The 16,754-nt window shown below is 35.9% G+C and overlaps 1 protein-coding gene and 1 non-coding gene across 5 annotated transcripts in view; one reads left to right on the top strand and one right to left on the bottom strand.

Moving 5' to 3' along the window:
• The window catches only part of CUNH12orf40 (chromosome unknown C12orf40 homolog), a 139,351-nt gene that overhangs the window by 98,467 nt on the left and 24,130 nt on the right, over positions 1-16,754 (top strand). The window contains exon 12 of one of the 4 annotated variants that reach the window (XM_032855360.1): positions 3,091-3,655. The exons of 2 other annotated variants lie outside the window; for them this stretch is intronic. In XM_032855360.1, the coding sequence (XP_032711251.1) occupies positions 3,091-3,486 (396 nt within the window). In that variant the 3' untranslated portion in view covers positions 3,487-3,655. Of the gene's footprint in view, positions 1-3,090; positions 3,656-16,754 lie in introns of those variants that run through there. One more of the 4 variants, XM_032855363.1, reaches the window with a different exon arrangement.
• Positions 4,005-4,109, bottom strand: LOC116866482. The gene has a single exon (XR_004382411.1). It is a non-coding gene; the product is annotated as a U6 spliceosomal RNA (small nuclear RNA).

A 16,754-nucleotide genomic window follows, 5' to 3' on the forward strand; every position in this document is an offset into this window, starting at 1 on the left:
AGGGAGCTCAGTGTGGGGCTTGATCCCAGGACCCTGTGATCATGACATGAGCCGAGGGCAATCGCTGAACAACTGAGCCACATAGGTGTCCTTCTAGGTGATGTTCTATATCCCATTGACATATGCTGTCTTGACTCAAGACCGTTTTCAACTTTATCACTTTAGCCCGGATCCTTATTGATATGTCTCAGTTGATAGATCTTCTTGGATATTTCACAAAAATCTCCTTTTCTTTATATATTAAACTCCCTGGTCTTTGCCCCAGATCAGTGTTTCTGGTAATTCCTGTATGAATAGATACCTTTTCATCCACTCAGTTACTCGTGCCAGAAATTTAGTTAACTTTGCCATTTCTTCCTGGCTTCTCAGTTTTCTTAACCACATTCATTCTGTCTTTTCATCCAATCAGTTTTACTTCCAGAATAAATTGCTTCTCTCAGCTTCTGCTGTCAGCACACTAAAGTACTGATTTATTGTTCTTGCACTATTGTGGTTATCTCCTGGGAGATATCTCTACTTCCACTCTTGACCCACTTTTTTTTGTCAGCAGTCAACATGATCTTTTGAAAACCTAAATTGAATCATGTTATTTCTGTGTTCAACTATTCAGTAATTTATATTTTACCTTGGAATCTTAACTACTTACGTGGCTAAAGCCATGTGTAATCTGGCCTCTGGCTACATCTCCAACTTCTGCTAGTCTCCCTTTAACAGCACAGTCCACATGTACTGACATTTCACTTTGCTTAGCTTACTGGTCTCTTTTCTATTTCAGGGCCTTTATATATTGTTTCCTCTACCTTACTCTTATTCATCCTTTAAGTCTCAGTTCAAATATGTGACTTCTAAAACCCATTCTTTGGCTCCTCCTAATTTAGGTCCTTTATGGGGCGTCTGGGTGGTTCAGTTGGTTAAGCGTCTGCCTTCAGCTCAGGTCATGATCTCTGGGTCCTGGGATTGAGTCCCACATTGGGCTCCCTGATCAGCATGGAGTCTACCTCTCTGCCTCTCACCCTGTTGCTGTCTCTCTCTCTCAAATAAATTAAGAAAAAAATAGTTTCCTTAGATATGCTTTCAAAGTGCCTCATACTTGTTCTTTAAGATGCTTTTCTCAATTTGTAATTACATATACATGTATATGATTATTTGGTTACTATCATTTCCACCTATGAGAATGTGTGCTTTAATGGGGCAGCAACCATGTCTGCTTCACTCACATTGCAGATGCTAAAGGAATATTTTCTTGAATAAATGTATTGAGTGTGTTTTTTATTTTTTTTTTTCAATGTGTGCCCAGCAAGTCTGAAGGCTATTTCTTGGGCTTACTTTTTCTATTTTAGTGCTAGTCCACTGAGGCTATATCTCATTTTAGGGTATTTATGTTAACTCTTTTTTTTTAAAAAGCTGGAATAATCAGTACTTTAGATAAAATTTTTCTTAAAATATTTTGGTTAGTTCAGTAATTAAAAGATACATTTTTCATGAAGTTGAAACATTCAAGCTAGCAAACTGAAATCTATGCCTATTAAAAGTTTTAAAACTGACTTTTTAGATAACAGTTGAGATATTTATTCTTTTTTTTTAAATCTATCTTTCTTTCTTTCTTTCTTTCTCTCTCTCTCTCTCTTTCTTTCTTCTTCTTTTTTTTTTTTTTTTTTAAAGTAGGCCCAGCACAGGGCTTGAACTCACAACCTTGAGATCAAGACCTGAGCTGAGATCAAGAGTCAGATGCTTAACAGACTGGGCCGCCCAGGCACCCTGAGCTATTTGTTCTTATTTAACTTTTCTTTTGTCTGCTTGATTTCCTGTTAGCTTATACTCTTCTTTAATTATACCTTTCATGAGACTGGGCCTATAAAAGATACAATTTAGATGTTTTTTGACCTAACAAGTCAGTGAGTGAATAATGTGTTTTTTTAATTCCTTTGTAAAAGGGAAGGGGGATGATGTAGAGACAAAATAGGGACTGATAAGAGACAAAAATTTATGAGGGACTGATAAGAGACAAAAATTTTTCTTTTTTAGTTCTTTTGCATTTTTAAGATTTTTTTTTTATTTAACAGAGAGAGAATGAGCGCTCATGCAGGAGTGCACAAGCAGGGAGAGCTGTAGAGGGAGAGGGAGAAGCAGGCTCCCTACTGAGTAGGAAGTCTTATGTTGGGCTGGGATCATGATCTGAGCTGAAGACAGAAACTTAACAGCCTGTGTCATCTGGGCACCCCTCTTTAGCATTTTTAATACAAGAATTATTATTATTGTTCTTGCTATTTTAAAAGTCCATAAACCTCCTGAGGAGTGATATATTATTATTATTTTTCAAAATTTTAATTCCAGTGTAACTAACATAGTTTTATTAGTTTCAGGTGTACAATATAGTGATTCAACAATTCTATACATTACTCAGTGCTCATCATGATAATTGTACTCTTAATCCCTTTCACAAATTTTACCCATTTCCTCATTTCCTCAACCCACCTCCCCTCTATAGTTAAGAGTCTGTTTTTTGGTTTGTTTCTTTTTTCTTTGTTCATTTGTTTTGTTTCTTAAATTCCACATATGAGTGAAATCATATGGTATTTGTCTTTTTCTGACCGATTTCTTTCATTTAGCATTATAGTCTCTAGATCCATCCATGTTGTTGTAAATGGGAAGGTTTGATTCTTCTTTATGGCTAATATTCCATTATGTATATATGTATATGTATATATCAAATCATCTTTATCCATTCATCTGTCCATGGAGACTTGGACTGCTTCCATAATTTGGCAGTTGTAAATAATGCTGCAGTAAACATAGGGGTGCACATAACTTTTTGAATTAGTGTTTTTGTATTCTTTGGTTAAATGCCCAGTAGTGGAACTACTGGATCATATGGTAGTTCTATTTTTAACTTTTTTTGAGGCATCTCCAGAGGCAGATGACTGTTTGAAGACTGGTTGCTGGTATAACACTTTTGAATTGCAACCTGCCAAGTATCTTCTGTATTTTGAAATTTTCTATAGTATGAATTTTGAGAATGCCATGAAGTGATTGAATGATTTTTGTAAATTTAAGCAAAAATTTACAGCAAAATTACTGAATTTCTTTTAGCCATCTGAAGATGAAGATCAAATATTGCAAGAAATAGAAGAGTCAAATAGGAGATCCATCAGAATCAAAGAAACAACTAATAATTTTTATCTAGAAAGGATGCCGAAACTTCCATGTGGTAGGATTATTAAGAACAGTGCCAAAATTCATAAACAAAATGAAAATCTTCACCAGTTCTCAATGAAAAATAATACAGATCAGTTTCCACTGTCTCAGTGTAATTCAGCACACATATTACAGAAGAAAACTAGTAATAACTGCATTCTACACGTTGCAAGGTGTGATGCATGGGTACAAACAGACAGTGAACCTGTAATGGAAGAAAAATTAGATGCTGCCGTACAGTGTGATATAATTTCAAAATGTAAATGTAGAAATAATCTGGTCTCCTTGTAATATTGAAAAGTGCAGTGAAAGTATTAAGGCAGATACCACTGGAGGGCAGGAAATCCTTAAGAACAACTAATATTCTAAAATCTCAGCTTAAAATTTAGCATTTCATTTAATGTTCAGAATTTCATGAACATAACAAGGAATGAGAATATGTAGATAAGCACAAGGTGAAAATATTTGAAGGATATATTTATGGCTTGTTTTAAAATACTTAAATATTAATGTATACATTTAATTTTACATAGATTTTTTAACATCTACATAGATATATCTTCAAGATATGCATAGTATATCTTCAAGTTTTTAGAAAATAATATATATGTACATTTACTATTTATAATTCTCATGGTGATTGTTATGATATGATGCTGTTTATGGATAAAAGTATGTTTAATTGCTTCCTTCAGCTTTTTCTTTATCTTAAAATTCAGTGCAGCTACGTCCATTACCAAAAATTTTCTCCCAAGATTTTAAGACAGAAAATAATGCTAAATAATAGCAAACATATTTTATAATCTCATAAGAATTTTGTTAGCTACTTATATTATGAATTTGCATGTCTTCTTGTTGCAGGGGCCATGCTAATCTTTGTATTGTTCCAGTTTTAATATGCTTCCAAAGTGAGCACTGTTAGCCACTATATTAAATATTATACCCTCATTTTAAAAAAATTCTGGCATTTTTAGTTAAAGTATATTTTCTATTGTGTTTGAATAATGTTTTTTATTGGAGCTTATATTCAAAGGAAAGTGTTTTTGTCTTCAAGATATAAAAAATATTTCAATGCTTTTGTAAGAGATTTGTTCAATATTGGGAAAATGATTTATATTCACTAATTTTAATCTTGCTAAGATTCTTTTCAAAATTATTAGATTTGTTCATTTATAAAATACAGGCTTCATTTCCTACATAACATTTATTTTTTTGTTTCAGGATTTTAAATGTTCATACTCTGGAATTGACCATTTGTATGGAATATTATAAACTACACAGCAAAAGGCATTCTGATACCTAATTGAACCAAAAAATAGAGTTGGTAGGAGTTTCTGTGCTTTTAAAGAAAAGGATGATGAGTTATTGCATTGTCACATGCACACATATCTATTCAATAGTTTGTGCTGCAGGGGTGACCTGAAGCATAATGATTTAAAAACACCAACAGCTGATATTTAAATGATACCAATCTTAAGTTTTTAAGCTAGTTTTAGGAAGTTACTTTTGCAGACTCAGAAAGCTCAAAGACCTCCTAAGTATTTTCTTAAAGTATAGTAATCATCTCATGAAAGGGGAATAAATTATCCATTGTACATTGATAGTTGTTCAAAAGGCTCAGTTTTCATTGTGATATTAAACAAAAAGTATTCTGTCATGGGTTGATTATCTTGAGCATTATTGTGCAAAGTATGACATAGCAATGAAGATCAATATATAGAAAAAGAGGACCCTTTACTGGTGATACTAGAAAGATCAAGCTGTGAATTTTAGGTTGGTTTCAAATATCAAATAAATGGAGTTTTTTTCCAAATACTAATCAAAGTCTACTAGTACTGAAAGCACATTCATTACAGAAATCTAAATGTAGTTATATTTTTATCAATATCATAATGTGGAAATTAAGCTCAGTAAGGTTAAAGGAATGTGAGGACTTTCTAAAACAGCGACCACATAGGATAAAGTGCAGTGTAGTAAAGAATGTAAACTTGCCCCAAAAGAGATCTGCCCTGTGCCCTTGGCTTTTGGGATATAATCTCTAAGTGCTTGGAGTGTCGTTCATGCCTGATAGAAATCTTTGTTAGCCTGGGGACTTTGGGCCAAGTTAAAAAGTAACAGTGTGATTTAGAATGAGACTTGGGGTCAGGCTGTATCAGCTCAACTTCTTAAGGCTTTTAGAAACTGAGGTGAGCATGTGGAAAGTTAGCCGTGTCACTGTGATGGAGTCCCAGTAAAGACTGTAGACACTAAAGTTTGGTTGAGCCTCCCTGGTTGACAGTATTCTGTGTGTTGTCACACGTTAATACCAGGAAGGTTTGTGACTCCATAGAAGAGGACTTCTGGATGGTCTGCATTTATCACTTTCCTAGAGTGTATTTCTTCCCTAGGCTGATTTTAATCTGTATTCTCTTCCTGTAATAAACTGTAACTGTGAGTATAACAGCTTTCAATGAGTTCTGAGTCCTTATAAAGCAAATTACTAAATTTGAGGGTGCTCCTGAAATCCCTGAAATAAGTGTAGTTTTGTGGACTGTTCCCTAACTTTGCAGTTGCTAACTATTTAGGTGTTTTAAGAAGATAAAAATATTGGAAAGGAAAGTGAGTACAGATTTACAAAACCAAAAAGACATCTCTTACATAGTAGAATAGATTGTAGCATACTTCTTAAAATATAATATTGTTTAGGTTTTCCTTTGGTGAAACCATTTAATGAAAAAAAAAAAAACTGAAGTTAAACACTTTTCTTTCCATATTCACAATTTAAGATGTATAAAACAAAGTAAATTCTAGCTGAGGTTTATCCAAATGAAACAAAATTGGAAGCTTAAATGATTATGCACACATTTGTCATGTAAACTACCAATCACAGTGCCTGCAAATAAGATAATGTACAGTCAGTAATGGCTGATGCATATGATAACTGATCTGGAGTTGATATTTAATGGATTTGTGAAACAGTGCTTTATTTTGGTTAGAATTACTCTAATAGGTTGCCATTTGTAATAGCAGGAAGTTATCTTTAGGGATAGTCTCATGTAATTTTCTTTTATAGCACTTAGCCATAGTTGTAATTTATTTGTGATTTTCTTAGTAAATGTTTATTTTCCCCATGACACCAGATATAGCAGTGAGGCAGATGCTGTTCTTGCTCTGCTCACATTTCCTTGGCACTTTCCATTTCAATACATGCCAACCTGATTTCCAACTGACAGCATTTGTGACTTACTTCCTGAGAGGTTTCTCTTGGCTGCAGACATGTGCTCTATGTGAGGCAGGCAGGAAGTACCAGGGAATTAATGCTGTTTGAGAGAAGTCTTTTAAAACAATGACTGATGGGGGGTGGGATGCTTGAGTGGCTCAGTCGGTTAAACGGCTGCCTTTGGCTCCGGTCATAATTCCAGGGTCCTGGGATGGAGTCCCACATTGGGCTCCTTGCTCAGTGGGGAGCCTGCTTCTTCCTCTACCTCTGCCTGCTGCTCCCCTGCTTGTGTGCTCTCTCTCTGACAAATAAAATCTGTTAAAAAACCAACAACAATGACTAATGGGAGTTGGTGGGTAAATACTCCAGTTCCCTTGCCTCTTGTGTTTTTTTTTTTTTTTTTAAGATTTTATTTATTTATTTGACAGAGAGAGATCACAAGTAGGCGGAGAGGCAGGCAGAGAGAGAGAGGGAAGCAGGCCCCTACTGAACAGAGAGCCTGATGCGGGACTGGATCCCAGGACTCTGGGATCACAACCTGAGCCGAAGGCAGAGGCTTTAACCCACTGAGCCACCCAGGCGCCCTCTCTTGCCTCTTGTGCACAGTAACTTCCTCAAAGCATTTTCAGTACCATTATGTACCCAAGGTGTGATCCACAGACCTGTAACCTTATTGTTACCATTGCACGGGAATTGATTAGAGGTGCAGATTCTTAGAACCTACCCTAAAACTAGTGAATCAGAATCTCTGGGAGTGGGGACCAAGAACATATGCTTAAATGGGTGATATTTATGCCCTTTAAAGTTGGAGAAACACTATTCTTCTGGAGTCCTTGAAAGGGTTAAGTTGATTACAATAGTAACTTGCTTGATAATAAACCATTTATGAGCTTCCTTCCTTTCCTGTTTCACTTCCCTACTTCCTTACTAAGTCTTTCTTGAAATCACACCCCCCAAAAACGAAATGCACTTAAATGTTGCGTTCAGTTTTGTCTTATAGTTTGCTTCTGGGAGAATCCATATTGATAAGGACCATGACAAATTGATGCATGAATTCTCTTTTTTGATTCAGATTCTGACATTGCTACTTTTTCTAATTTTACAGTTCTCTAGTTTAAGTTTTCCATCCATTTCTGCCACATGCTGAAAACTCAGTGCATCTAGCCGCATATTAGACACAAGTGCAGAGAGAATTTTTGAAATGAAGTATACATTATAAAAAGTTGTCCAGAATGCACAAGAGAAAGAAATAGGAAGTATGAATGAAACAATAGGAGGATAGAATAAGAAGCTCCAACATCTACTTAACTGAAGTATTCAACAAGAGAGAGAATGAAATAGAGGAATAATTTAAAGTGATAATGCCTGAGAATTCTCCAGAATTGATCAGTCATATTAATTCACAAATTCAAGAAGTCCAGCAATTTCCAAGTAGGAAAAATAATATGAAATCCATGTATAGACCCAGTATAATAAAAGAGTAGAGCCTCAAAGAATATCTTGAAAGCAGCTGTAGAGGAAAAAGACTACCTTCCTACAAGGACAGCTTCACTGTTAGATGACTTTTTAATAGCATTAATGGAAGACAAAATACAGTGTAATTATACCTTCCAAATCCTGACAGAAAAAAGCTGTCATTTGAGACTTCTGTTTCTTTCCCTATAGCTCCAGCACTGTTTGAAACCAAACTAGCCAGTGCTATCATAAGACACTATTTCTGCAGGATTTGGTGATTTATATTTAAGGCTTTTGTATATATAGATAGTGGTTTCTCTTTGTAGGAAAAGTTCCTGATTATTTTCACTGTTTAGTCTTCAACCCATATTTTTAGTGATTTTTGTATTGTTTCCATTTCTTTAGGCTGCCTTCTTACTGACTTTGTAAGCACTTGAAGTTGTTCAAGCCATAGGAATTTCTTTTGTTTTTTCAGTGTTCTCTCTGATGGTCAGCAGTATATATTCCTTTATGCCTGTTGCTGCACTCTCATTTCTTTTAAAATGCTTCATAATTTCAGACTTCTTTAATACTTAAGGCTTTCCTTTTATATGCAGTGCTTGGCATGTGCATGGGGCCTAATGCAGGCCTTGAACTTACGACCCTGAGGTCAAGACCTGAGCTGAAATCGAGTTGGACATTTAACTGACTGAGCCATCCAGGCACCCAACACTGCCTTTCTTTTTTTTTTTTTTTTTTTTTTTGAATCAGGACACTCAGACTTATTTGAGATGTTGAGTATATATATGTGTGTGTATATGTAAACATACACACACACATGCATATATTTCACACACATGCATATATTTCTTATATATATAATTTCCACAAATGTGAACGAATAGCAAAACATTAAAAATAATACAGTGAAGACATTTGGGAGATGGAGAGAAGAAGTGAGTTGGGGGATATTGGAAGGGGAGACAAACCATGAGAGACAGTGGACTCTGAGAAACTGGAGGGTTTTGGGGTGAGCCTGCTGGTGGGTATTATGGAGGGCACGTATTGAATGGAGCACTGGGTGTGGTGCATAAAGAAAGAATTTTGGAACACTGAAAAAAAATAATATGGTGAATCAAAGTAACTGGCAGATTTTTCAATATGTGTGTGTTCATTCTGTGAATACCTGTGTGGCTCAGTTCAAATGGGTAAAGTTTTGTGCATTCACCTAGAGTTTCTTGTGGATGCAATTGCTTATCAATCTGTGAAATTTATATCATTCTTAAATTGTTCCCTAATATATAATATGGGAACAAATTTGCCTTTTCATAACAGTTGTTATAGCAAAACTTGACCATTTCTTTCTTAGACCATAGTGTCTTTTCAGTTTTTTAATGGTGTCTTCAAAGAGGAAAGATTCTAATTTGATCAAACCTAATTTATCTTTTCAGAAAAAATAATGACGTGGTCACAGCTTTTTCTGTGTTTCCTTCTAGAAGTTTTTTTTTTTTTTAAATAAAATATTTTATTTATTTATTTGACAGACCGAGATCACAAGTAGGCAGAGAGGCAGAGAGAGAGGGGGAAGCAGGCTCCCTGCTGAGCAGAGAGCCTGATGCGGGGTTGATTCCAGGACCCTTGGATTCTGACCTGAGCTGAAGGTAGAGGCTTTAACCCACTGAGCCACCCAGGCCCCCTCCTTCTAGAAGTTTTGTATTTTTAGTTCTTATGTTTAGGTCTATGATTTATTTCTAGCTTTTATTTATTTTGTGCCACATAAGGTCAAAAGTTTTTTTTTTTTTTAACATAGGTAAATGCTCCAGCAGCATTTGTTGCAAAGACAATTCTTGCACCCAATGAATGAACTTTATGCCTTTGTCAAAATCACTTGACCATGATGTGTAGGTTTGAACTCTTTATTATGTTCTATTGCTTTTATTATTTTACCTATTTATTATGATTTATGTTTTAAAATTTATTATAGATATATCTCCGTATCTCTTATGTGAAGAACACATTATCTTGACTAATGTAGCTTTATGGCAGGTTTTGAAATCTGTTGTTGCTACCTGTTTTTTAAAATAATTACTTTGACTTTATATGTATTTCCATATAACATTTGGTGTCAATTTTACATGTGTTTGTATGGAAAAGTATTAAAATTTTCGTAAGGGGGAAAACAATCGTAGAAAATGAATGAAAATTAAAAAATAAGTAGTAGGTTCCAAATTACTCTGTTCTCATCTGGTTTTCTTTTTTTTTTAAGAGATTTTATTTATTCATTTATAAAATTGAGACGCTTGAGTAGAAATTAGGCTGAATTATGTTTATTAACAAGTGATTTTTTTCAACATCTTTTTTCTCACTCAATTTGGAATTCAAAGCAAATTAACATTATCTTTGTCTTAACTGAATATTGCCAGTATAAAAAATGAAAGAAGTACCTTGACATTCTTTGTTTCTTACTTAAATGGCATATATTTCCAACTGGAATTACCTCTCTGGTTTTCTTTTTTTTTTTTTTTATTAGATTTTTTCTAAATTTATTTATTCAACAGAGAGAGATCACAAATAGGCAGAGAGGCAGACAGAGGGGGAGAGGGAGGCAGGCTCCCTGGCCCAATGCGGGGCTCGATCTCAGGACCCTAGGATCATGACCTGAGCCAACGGTGGAGGCTTAACCCACTGAGACACCCAGGCGCCCCTACCTTTTTGGTTTTCTATCATCTTGAATTCTTCCTTTGAATTTTTTGAAGGCTGGAACATTGTCTCACATGCTGGGACCAAATTTGACCTTTGGGAGCAGGGTGGAATGAAGGGGGGGAATGAAGGGTAGGAGAAGGATTTCAATGGTTTTAATTAGTCTGTACTTAAGGGGCTCAATGTCAAGTCAAATCTCACAATGACCTTTTCCCCAGTTCTAGTAACTAGTTTTCAACTTTCCTTGTACACAATTCTAGCAACCAAATTTCTGTCTTATTTTCCTCATACCTACATCCTCATTCTAACAAGTCTTTCACTCCACACATTAAAACCTTGCTCCTGTACCCCAGCCTCAGTACCAATTTGTAAACTGACCTACCTATAATTATGTGTGGGCCTGTTTGGATCTCTAATGTTCTTTGCATCTAGATTCCCACTGCACTGCTCCTTCTAGGAAATGGCTGTCCTCTGCCAGTGATGTAAGCCACTTGCGTCAACTGCCAGCTGCTTTCTGACCTACACCTACACATGCCTCTGTGTAGCATGCTCTGCCTGGCTGAACATCCTCCTGTCATTCCCACTTAAGTTTACCCTGGCCTTTCACTTGTCCTGTCACAGTCCGGAGATGAGATATAAAGAATTAAAATTTGTAAATGTCTGACACCCTTATTTTGGTACGTAAAAAGCATAAGATTAAGAATAAAACATGTTGAGGGACGCCTGGGTGGCTCAGTTGGTTAAGCAGCTGCCTTCGGCTCAGGTCATGATCCCAGCGTCCTGGGATTGAGTCCCGCATCGGGCTCCTTGCTCGGCAGGGAGCCTGCTTCTCCCTCTGCCTCTGCCTGCCATTCTGTCTGCCTGTGCTTGCTCACTCTCTCTCTCTCTGACAAATAAATAAAATCTTTAAAAGAAAAAGAATAAAACATGTTGAAAATAACCACTATAACACTATGATCTCTACATACAGACTTAGAAAGTCTTAATGAAATGATTGTGCCTGCTAATATGGCCAACTATCAAAGAGACTTGTAGAAATTTGCCACTCATTCATTATACATTTGCTGAATGGAATGCAAACAAATAAAAAGAGACCTGTGATGATTCTTGGAATTAATATAGGTACATGGGAAAAGAGTTTTTAAAGTTTATGAATACTGTTTCTTATAAAAGTCAGAATAGCCAAAGATAATGACTTACCATTTTTTAAAAAGATCTATTTATTTATTTGAGAGAGAGCATGCAGTGGAGAGGGGTACAGGGAGAGGGAGAGAGAGAATCTTAAGCAGGCTCCATGCCCAGCTCAGAGCCTGATGTTGGGCTTGATCTCAGGACCCTGAGATAGGACGTAAGCCAAAATCAAGAGTTGGATGCTCAAACGACTGTGCCAACCCAGTGCCCTGATAATGCCTTATTTTGATGAATTTTGTGAGTGTAATTTATGTCTAGTGGGGTGAACCCCAGTGCTATTCATAAGAGACTACAAAGTTTTGTGTTTTTGTTTGTTTGTTTTTGGTTTAAGATTTATTTATTTGAGAGAGAGAGAAGCAGACTCCCCTCTGCGTACTGAGCCTGATGCAGGGCTTGATTTCAGGATTCTAAGATCATGACCTGAGCTGAAACCAAGAGTTAGATGGTTAACTGACTGACTCACCTAGACACCCCTAAGAGACCACCAAAATTTTAAGAGGAGTGTACTTTCAGAAACACTGCCTTCTTGGACTAAAAGGGACCGAGACAGTTCAACATAAAAAAGAGGCTTTGGACTTCCAAAATACTATTTAGAGGAAGCAGGCTGATAAAACTACTTAGCTGCAAACATAAACAGTTTTTTATGGAAACGAATGATGAAGGGGGTTGAACCATGAACTCAGAGGTAAAGATACATAGACATGCTGTGCTGCATTCCTAGACGAAGGCCTGCATCAAGGGACCTTCAGTATATGCCTGACTGGATTTCAGAATTGTTATTGACTGGTAACTCTTGTTTACCTCTCTTTCATCCCCTTTCAATAGAAAATTCTATAATAATTGCCTTCTGCCTCTCATACCATTGCATTATGGTGTGCAGAGCATATATAACCAACGTCTGTAGTTTCCCAGATCCTCAGATTGAGAATAGTTATACTTGAGGAGCTGTGCTTGATAAATAGCATCTGGAGAGCTTCATACACACTTGGATGAGACTCTGGACTTTGAACCTATGTCTGGTGCCATAATCGGTGAGACCTTTGCCGGGGGTGGGTGTCTTAGGAGGTGGAGACTATAATTTGCAGCGGAAGGAATATAAGTAATTCGAGGCCAGAGATTGACTCCCCTTCCACAAACAATGGGCTCTAATTGTTCTCCTCTTGATATGTGTGAGCCTTGATTACTTACTTCTAACAAACGGAATGAGATAGAAGTGATGCTGCCTGTCTTCCAAGATATGAAAAGTGATACAGTTTCCAGGTGATGCTCTCTTTTTACCCCGCTTTCAGGACACATACCTTTGCTGCTCTGAGCTGCCATTTAAGAAGTCTTGCTGCTACTAAACCTCCATGCTGGAGAGACCATGTGGAAAGACCAAAGAGGGTAAGATGCCTGAGGAGTCCCAGTCTTTGGGTCTTCTCAGTCTGGACACTAGATGTGTGAGCAGATGAACTGCTTTTAAGCAGCCTCAGCCAAGAGTGTAGAGAAATAAGCTGTCCCTGCTAGCCATGCTCATGTTGCACATTTGTGATCAAAGTCCGTTGTTTTAAGCTACTAAAAATTTTGAGGTGATCTGTTACATAGCATTAGGTAACTGAGACAGTTCATGTTTACAGGTCTTACTCTCCTCACTGCTACATTTACTGATGAGCGCTAGAACCCTGTTCTGCAATATATTTTTTTTAAATGTATATGGCCTAAAATAGTGCTTTTCATGTATGAAACAGTAAAGCCAGCTGGTTCTGTAAAATGGATTGAAGCACAACCAGACTACATGTAGCTCTTTTAAGGCATCTTCATTAGAATCAACTAGAATTATAGCTGTTATCACTTTACACTTCTCCTTTAAACCTTTGTTCTTGTTGCTTTGCTTACCTTAGTTACTGTCTGACTTTGGCTCTAGTTCACATTTTTTTTTTTTTTTAAACAGAGAGAGATCACAAGTAGAGCAGCAGGCACAGAGGGTGGAAGCAGGCTTCCTGCTGAGCAGAGAGCCCGTTGCAGGGCTTGATCCCAAGACCCTGAGATCATGACCTGAGTCAAAGGCAGAGGCTTAACCCACTGAGCCACCCAGGCACCCCTCTAGTTCACAACTTTTTTTTTTTTTTTTAAGATTTTATTTATTTATTTGACAGAGATCACAAGTAGGCAGAGAGAGAGAGGTGGAAGCAGGCTCTCCGTGGAGCAGAGAGCCCAATGCGGGGCTCGATCTCAGGACCCTGGGATCATGACATGAGCCACCCAGGCGCCCCTAGTTCACAACTTTTATATCTCATTCACTTCATCTTGTTTTTGACTCTTTAACCTAACTTTTGCCTCATGACCTGATAGTGATTATAACTATAACTATAACAAATGTATTGACCTGTATGTAAATTTTATAGCTCAAGAGCCCCTGTATCCCCTGGAAATACTGCCTAGTACATTTATATAAGAAGATTAGTAATCATTTTTGAATTGACCCTACCTATGTGAAAGACACTGAAGTAACTTATGTATACTACCTCAGTTAATCCTCACAACAATATTATGAAGATTATCCCCATTTTATAGATAAGGAGATTGAACTTTAAATTGGTGAAGTGACTTTCCCAGGTCATCCAGTCTGTAGTAGAGACAAGATTCAAATCAAAGATCTAACTCTAAAGCCCATGCCCATGCTTTAATAACTGTGCTTTACCTCATTTTGATGTTAACGTAGGTTTCTAGTTGTTGACCATCAACTTTGCCCTTTATTTGGTTTGCAATTTAGCCTTACCTTCTCCAGAATTGATGTCCTATTTGCCTCTGATCTGTATGTTGCTACATTCTATCCTATTGTGCATGTTTGGAGGTGAGTGGAAAGAATCTACCACTTAAAAATGTAATTATGCATGCACCAAAAAATCAGAACCAAGACCCAGTTCAGTAATATGGAGAATAACTATTTTTATAGGAAAATATGTAAAGCCTAATATTCACTGGTGCTATCGAACTATTTCCATGCTTGAAAAAATAAGACCTGTAAGAATGGATGGGTAAGACTAATAGCAGTTCTTTCTGATGTTAGAGTTTAGTTTTAGAATTAGACATTTTAAGCCTTGCTCATATACCAGTATTATTTTTTTGTTTTATTGTTAAGGTGAAATCATTTGCTCACATTACAAAGTCTATTTTTCTGTTGCATATTGGCATAATAGTTTGCTCTTTTGGCTGCTATTGGTCATTGGGTTTTCAGCCAAATTATTTTATTCTCAATAATACTTTTTGGTGTCATTGAACATGCTATATATGAACCATATTTTCCTCTTATTTGAAGTCTTAAGGATTTTTATTGTAATGTTATTTATGAGTTAGAGAAAAGGTGAAATATAAAAATTGAGAGTGATTAACAAGGTAGACCAAAGGAGCATTTAGCAACATTTGAAAACTCAAAGTACAATAGAGTACAAAGATATCTTTTTTTCTGTCATAAGTTAATTGCAGTTGACTCTTGAACGACACAGGTGTTTAGTGGTACCAATCCTCATGTAGTCAAAAAGCCACATTTAACTTTTGACTCCCCCAAAAACTTAATTGCTAATAGCCTACTTTTGACTGGTAGCCTTAGGGATAGCATGAATAGCCAATTTACACATTTTTTATATTATATGAATTATATACTGTATTCTTAAGTAACCTAAAGAAAAAGATTTTATTAAGAAAATCATAAGGAAGAGGAAAATACATTAATAGTACTATAGAAAATCCAAGTATAGTGAACCCCTGTAGTTCAAATCTATGTTTTTCAAGGGTCAACTGCATACTGAAACTTAATTATGTTTGATATTAGTTAATTCTAACCTGTCTTTAATAGTTGATAATGGGGCACTCCTTCATTTTACATAAGATCAGATCCAAGGATCATGATTTCCCACATCTCTTTTTACTTGGAAATAACTTACCTGACTTTATATGATATGACCCCCCCAATTGCTAAGTGGCATTTTCCAGATTCCTTCATAAGCTGTAAGTAATGACTTCTTTGTTCAATACCCATGAAGGTAACATATTTCAGTTTATTTCTTAATCTAGAAATCTTTTCTGAATTTCACTGTAATATGTAGACGTTTTGCTATGTTGTATATGATGCATAGAATAAAATGTATCTTACAATAGGTACTTATTAAATTTTTGTTGAAGGAATGAGACTTTTTTTGAGTAGATTTGGTCTCTCTGCAGTCACTGGAATGGCAGAAATGGGCATATTTTTAAGATATTCAAGACTTGTTTTTATTTACCATTTCGTCTGGCTTGAACAGGAATTAGGCTCTGTAGAGTTTCATAAGACATCTAACATTCAAGGCCTTACATAGACAAAAGTTCCTTTGCTATCACACCAAGCCTTCTTCCTTCTCAGCTTATTACAATTAATAGCAATAACCAATATATATTCCACACAGCATATATCATCTTGGGCTAATCATCCAGAAATATTATTGAATGAAATGAACATTTTTAGCCTAAGAGAGAAAATACTACGTTCTCCAAATTCTGTTGTATTAGAACCCATAAGTAGCAGAAAGAATCTAGATTTATTTAAAGCTAATATTCTGTTAAACTGTAACAGATCTATTGTTAAATGTTCTTTAAGGATATTAACCCTTATGTTTTATAACATTAAATTAAAAGATGACTATTATAAATGAAATGGCTGATGAAATAATGATGTTGAACTGAGACCCAGAGTTGCAGAGCTCTTTACAACTAACTGTGGGGTTGGGGTAGGGGTGCTATGTCAGAATCACATAACAAGTTGTATTTATAGCTATAAGGTCATATTTATCTTTTTTTTTCTCCTTTGCAGTGTGTTGAGGTCAGTGTTTACAGCCTGTTCCATACAACATTTCCAGACAGCTAGTTAAGTTTCAAATGTCATTGGGATGGCTACACATACTTTTGAACATGCAACCTTAACACATTAGAAAATCCTGCAGGGTAAAGGAAGTATATGTATGTATATATATATATATGTATATATATATATATATATATATATATATATATATATATATAT

Source organism: Lontra canadensis, unplaced genomic scaffold (assembly GCF_010015895.1).
Source record: "Lontra canadensis isolate GAN:19392208 unplaced genomic scaffold, GSC_riverotter_1.0 scaffold9, whole genome shotgun sequence".
Classification (NCBI taxonomy): Eukaryota; Metazoa; Chordata; class Mammalia; order Carnivora; family Mustelidae; genus Lontra; species Lontra canadensis.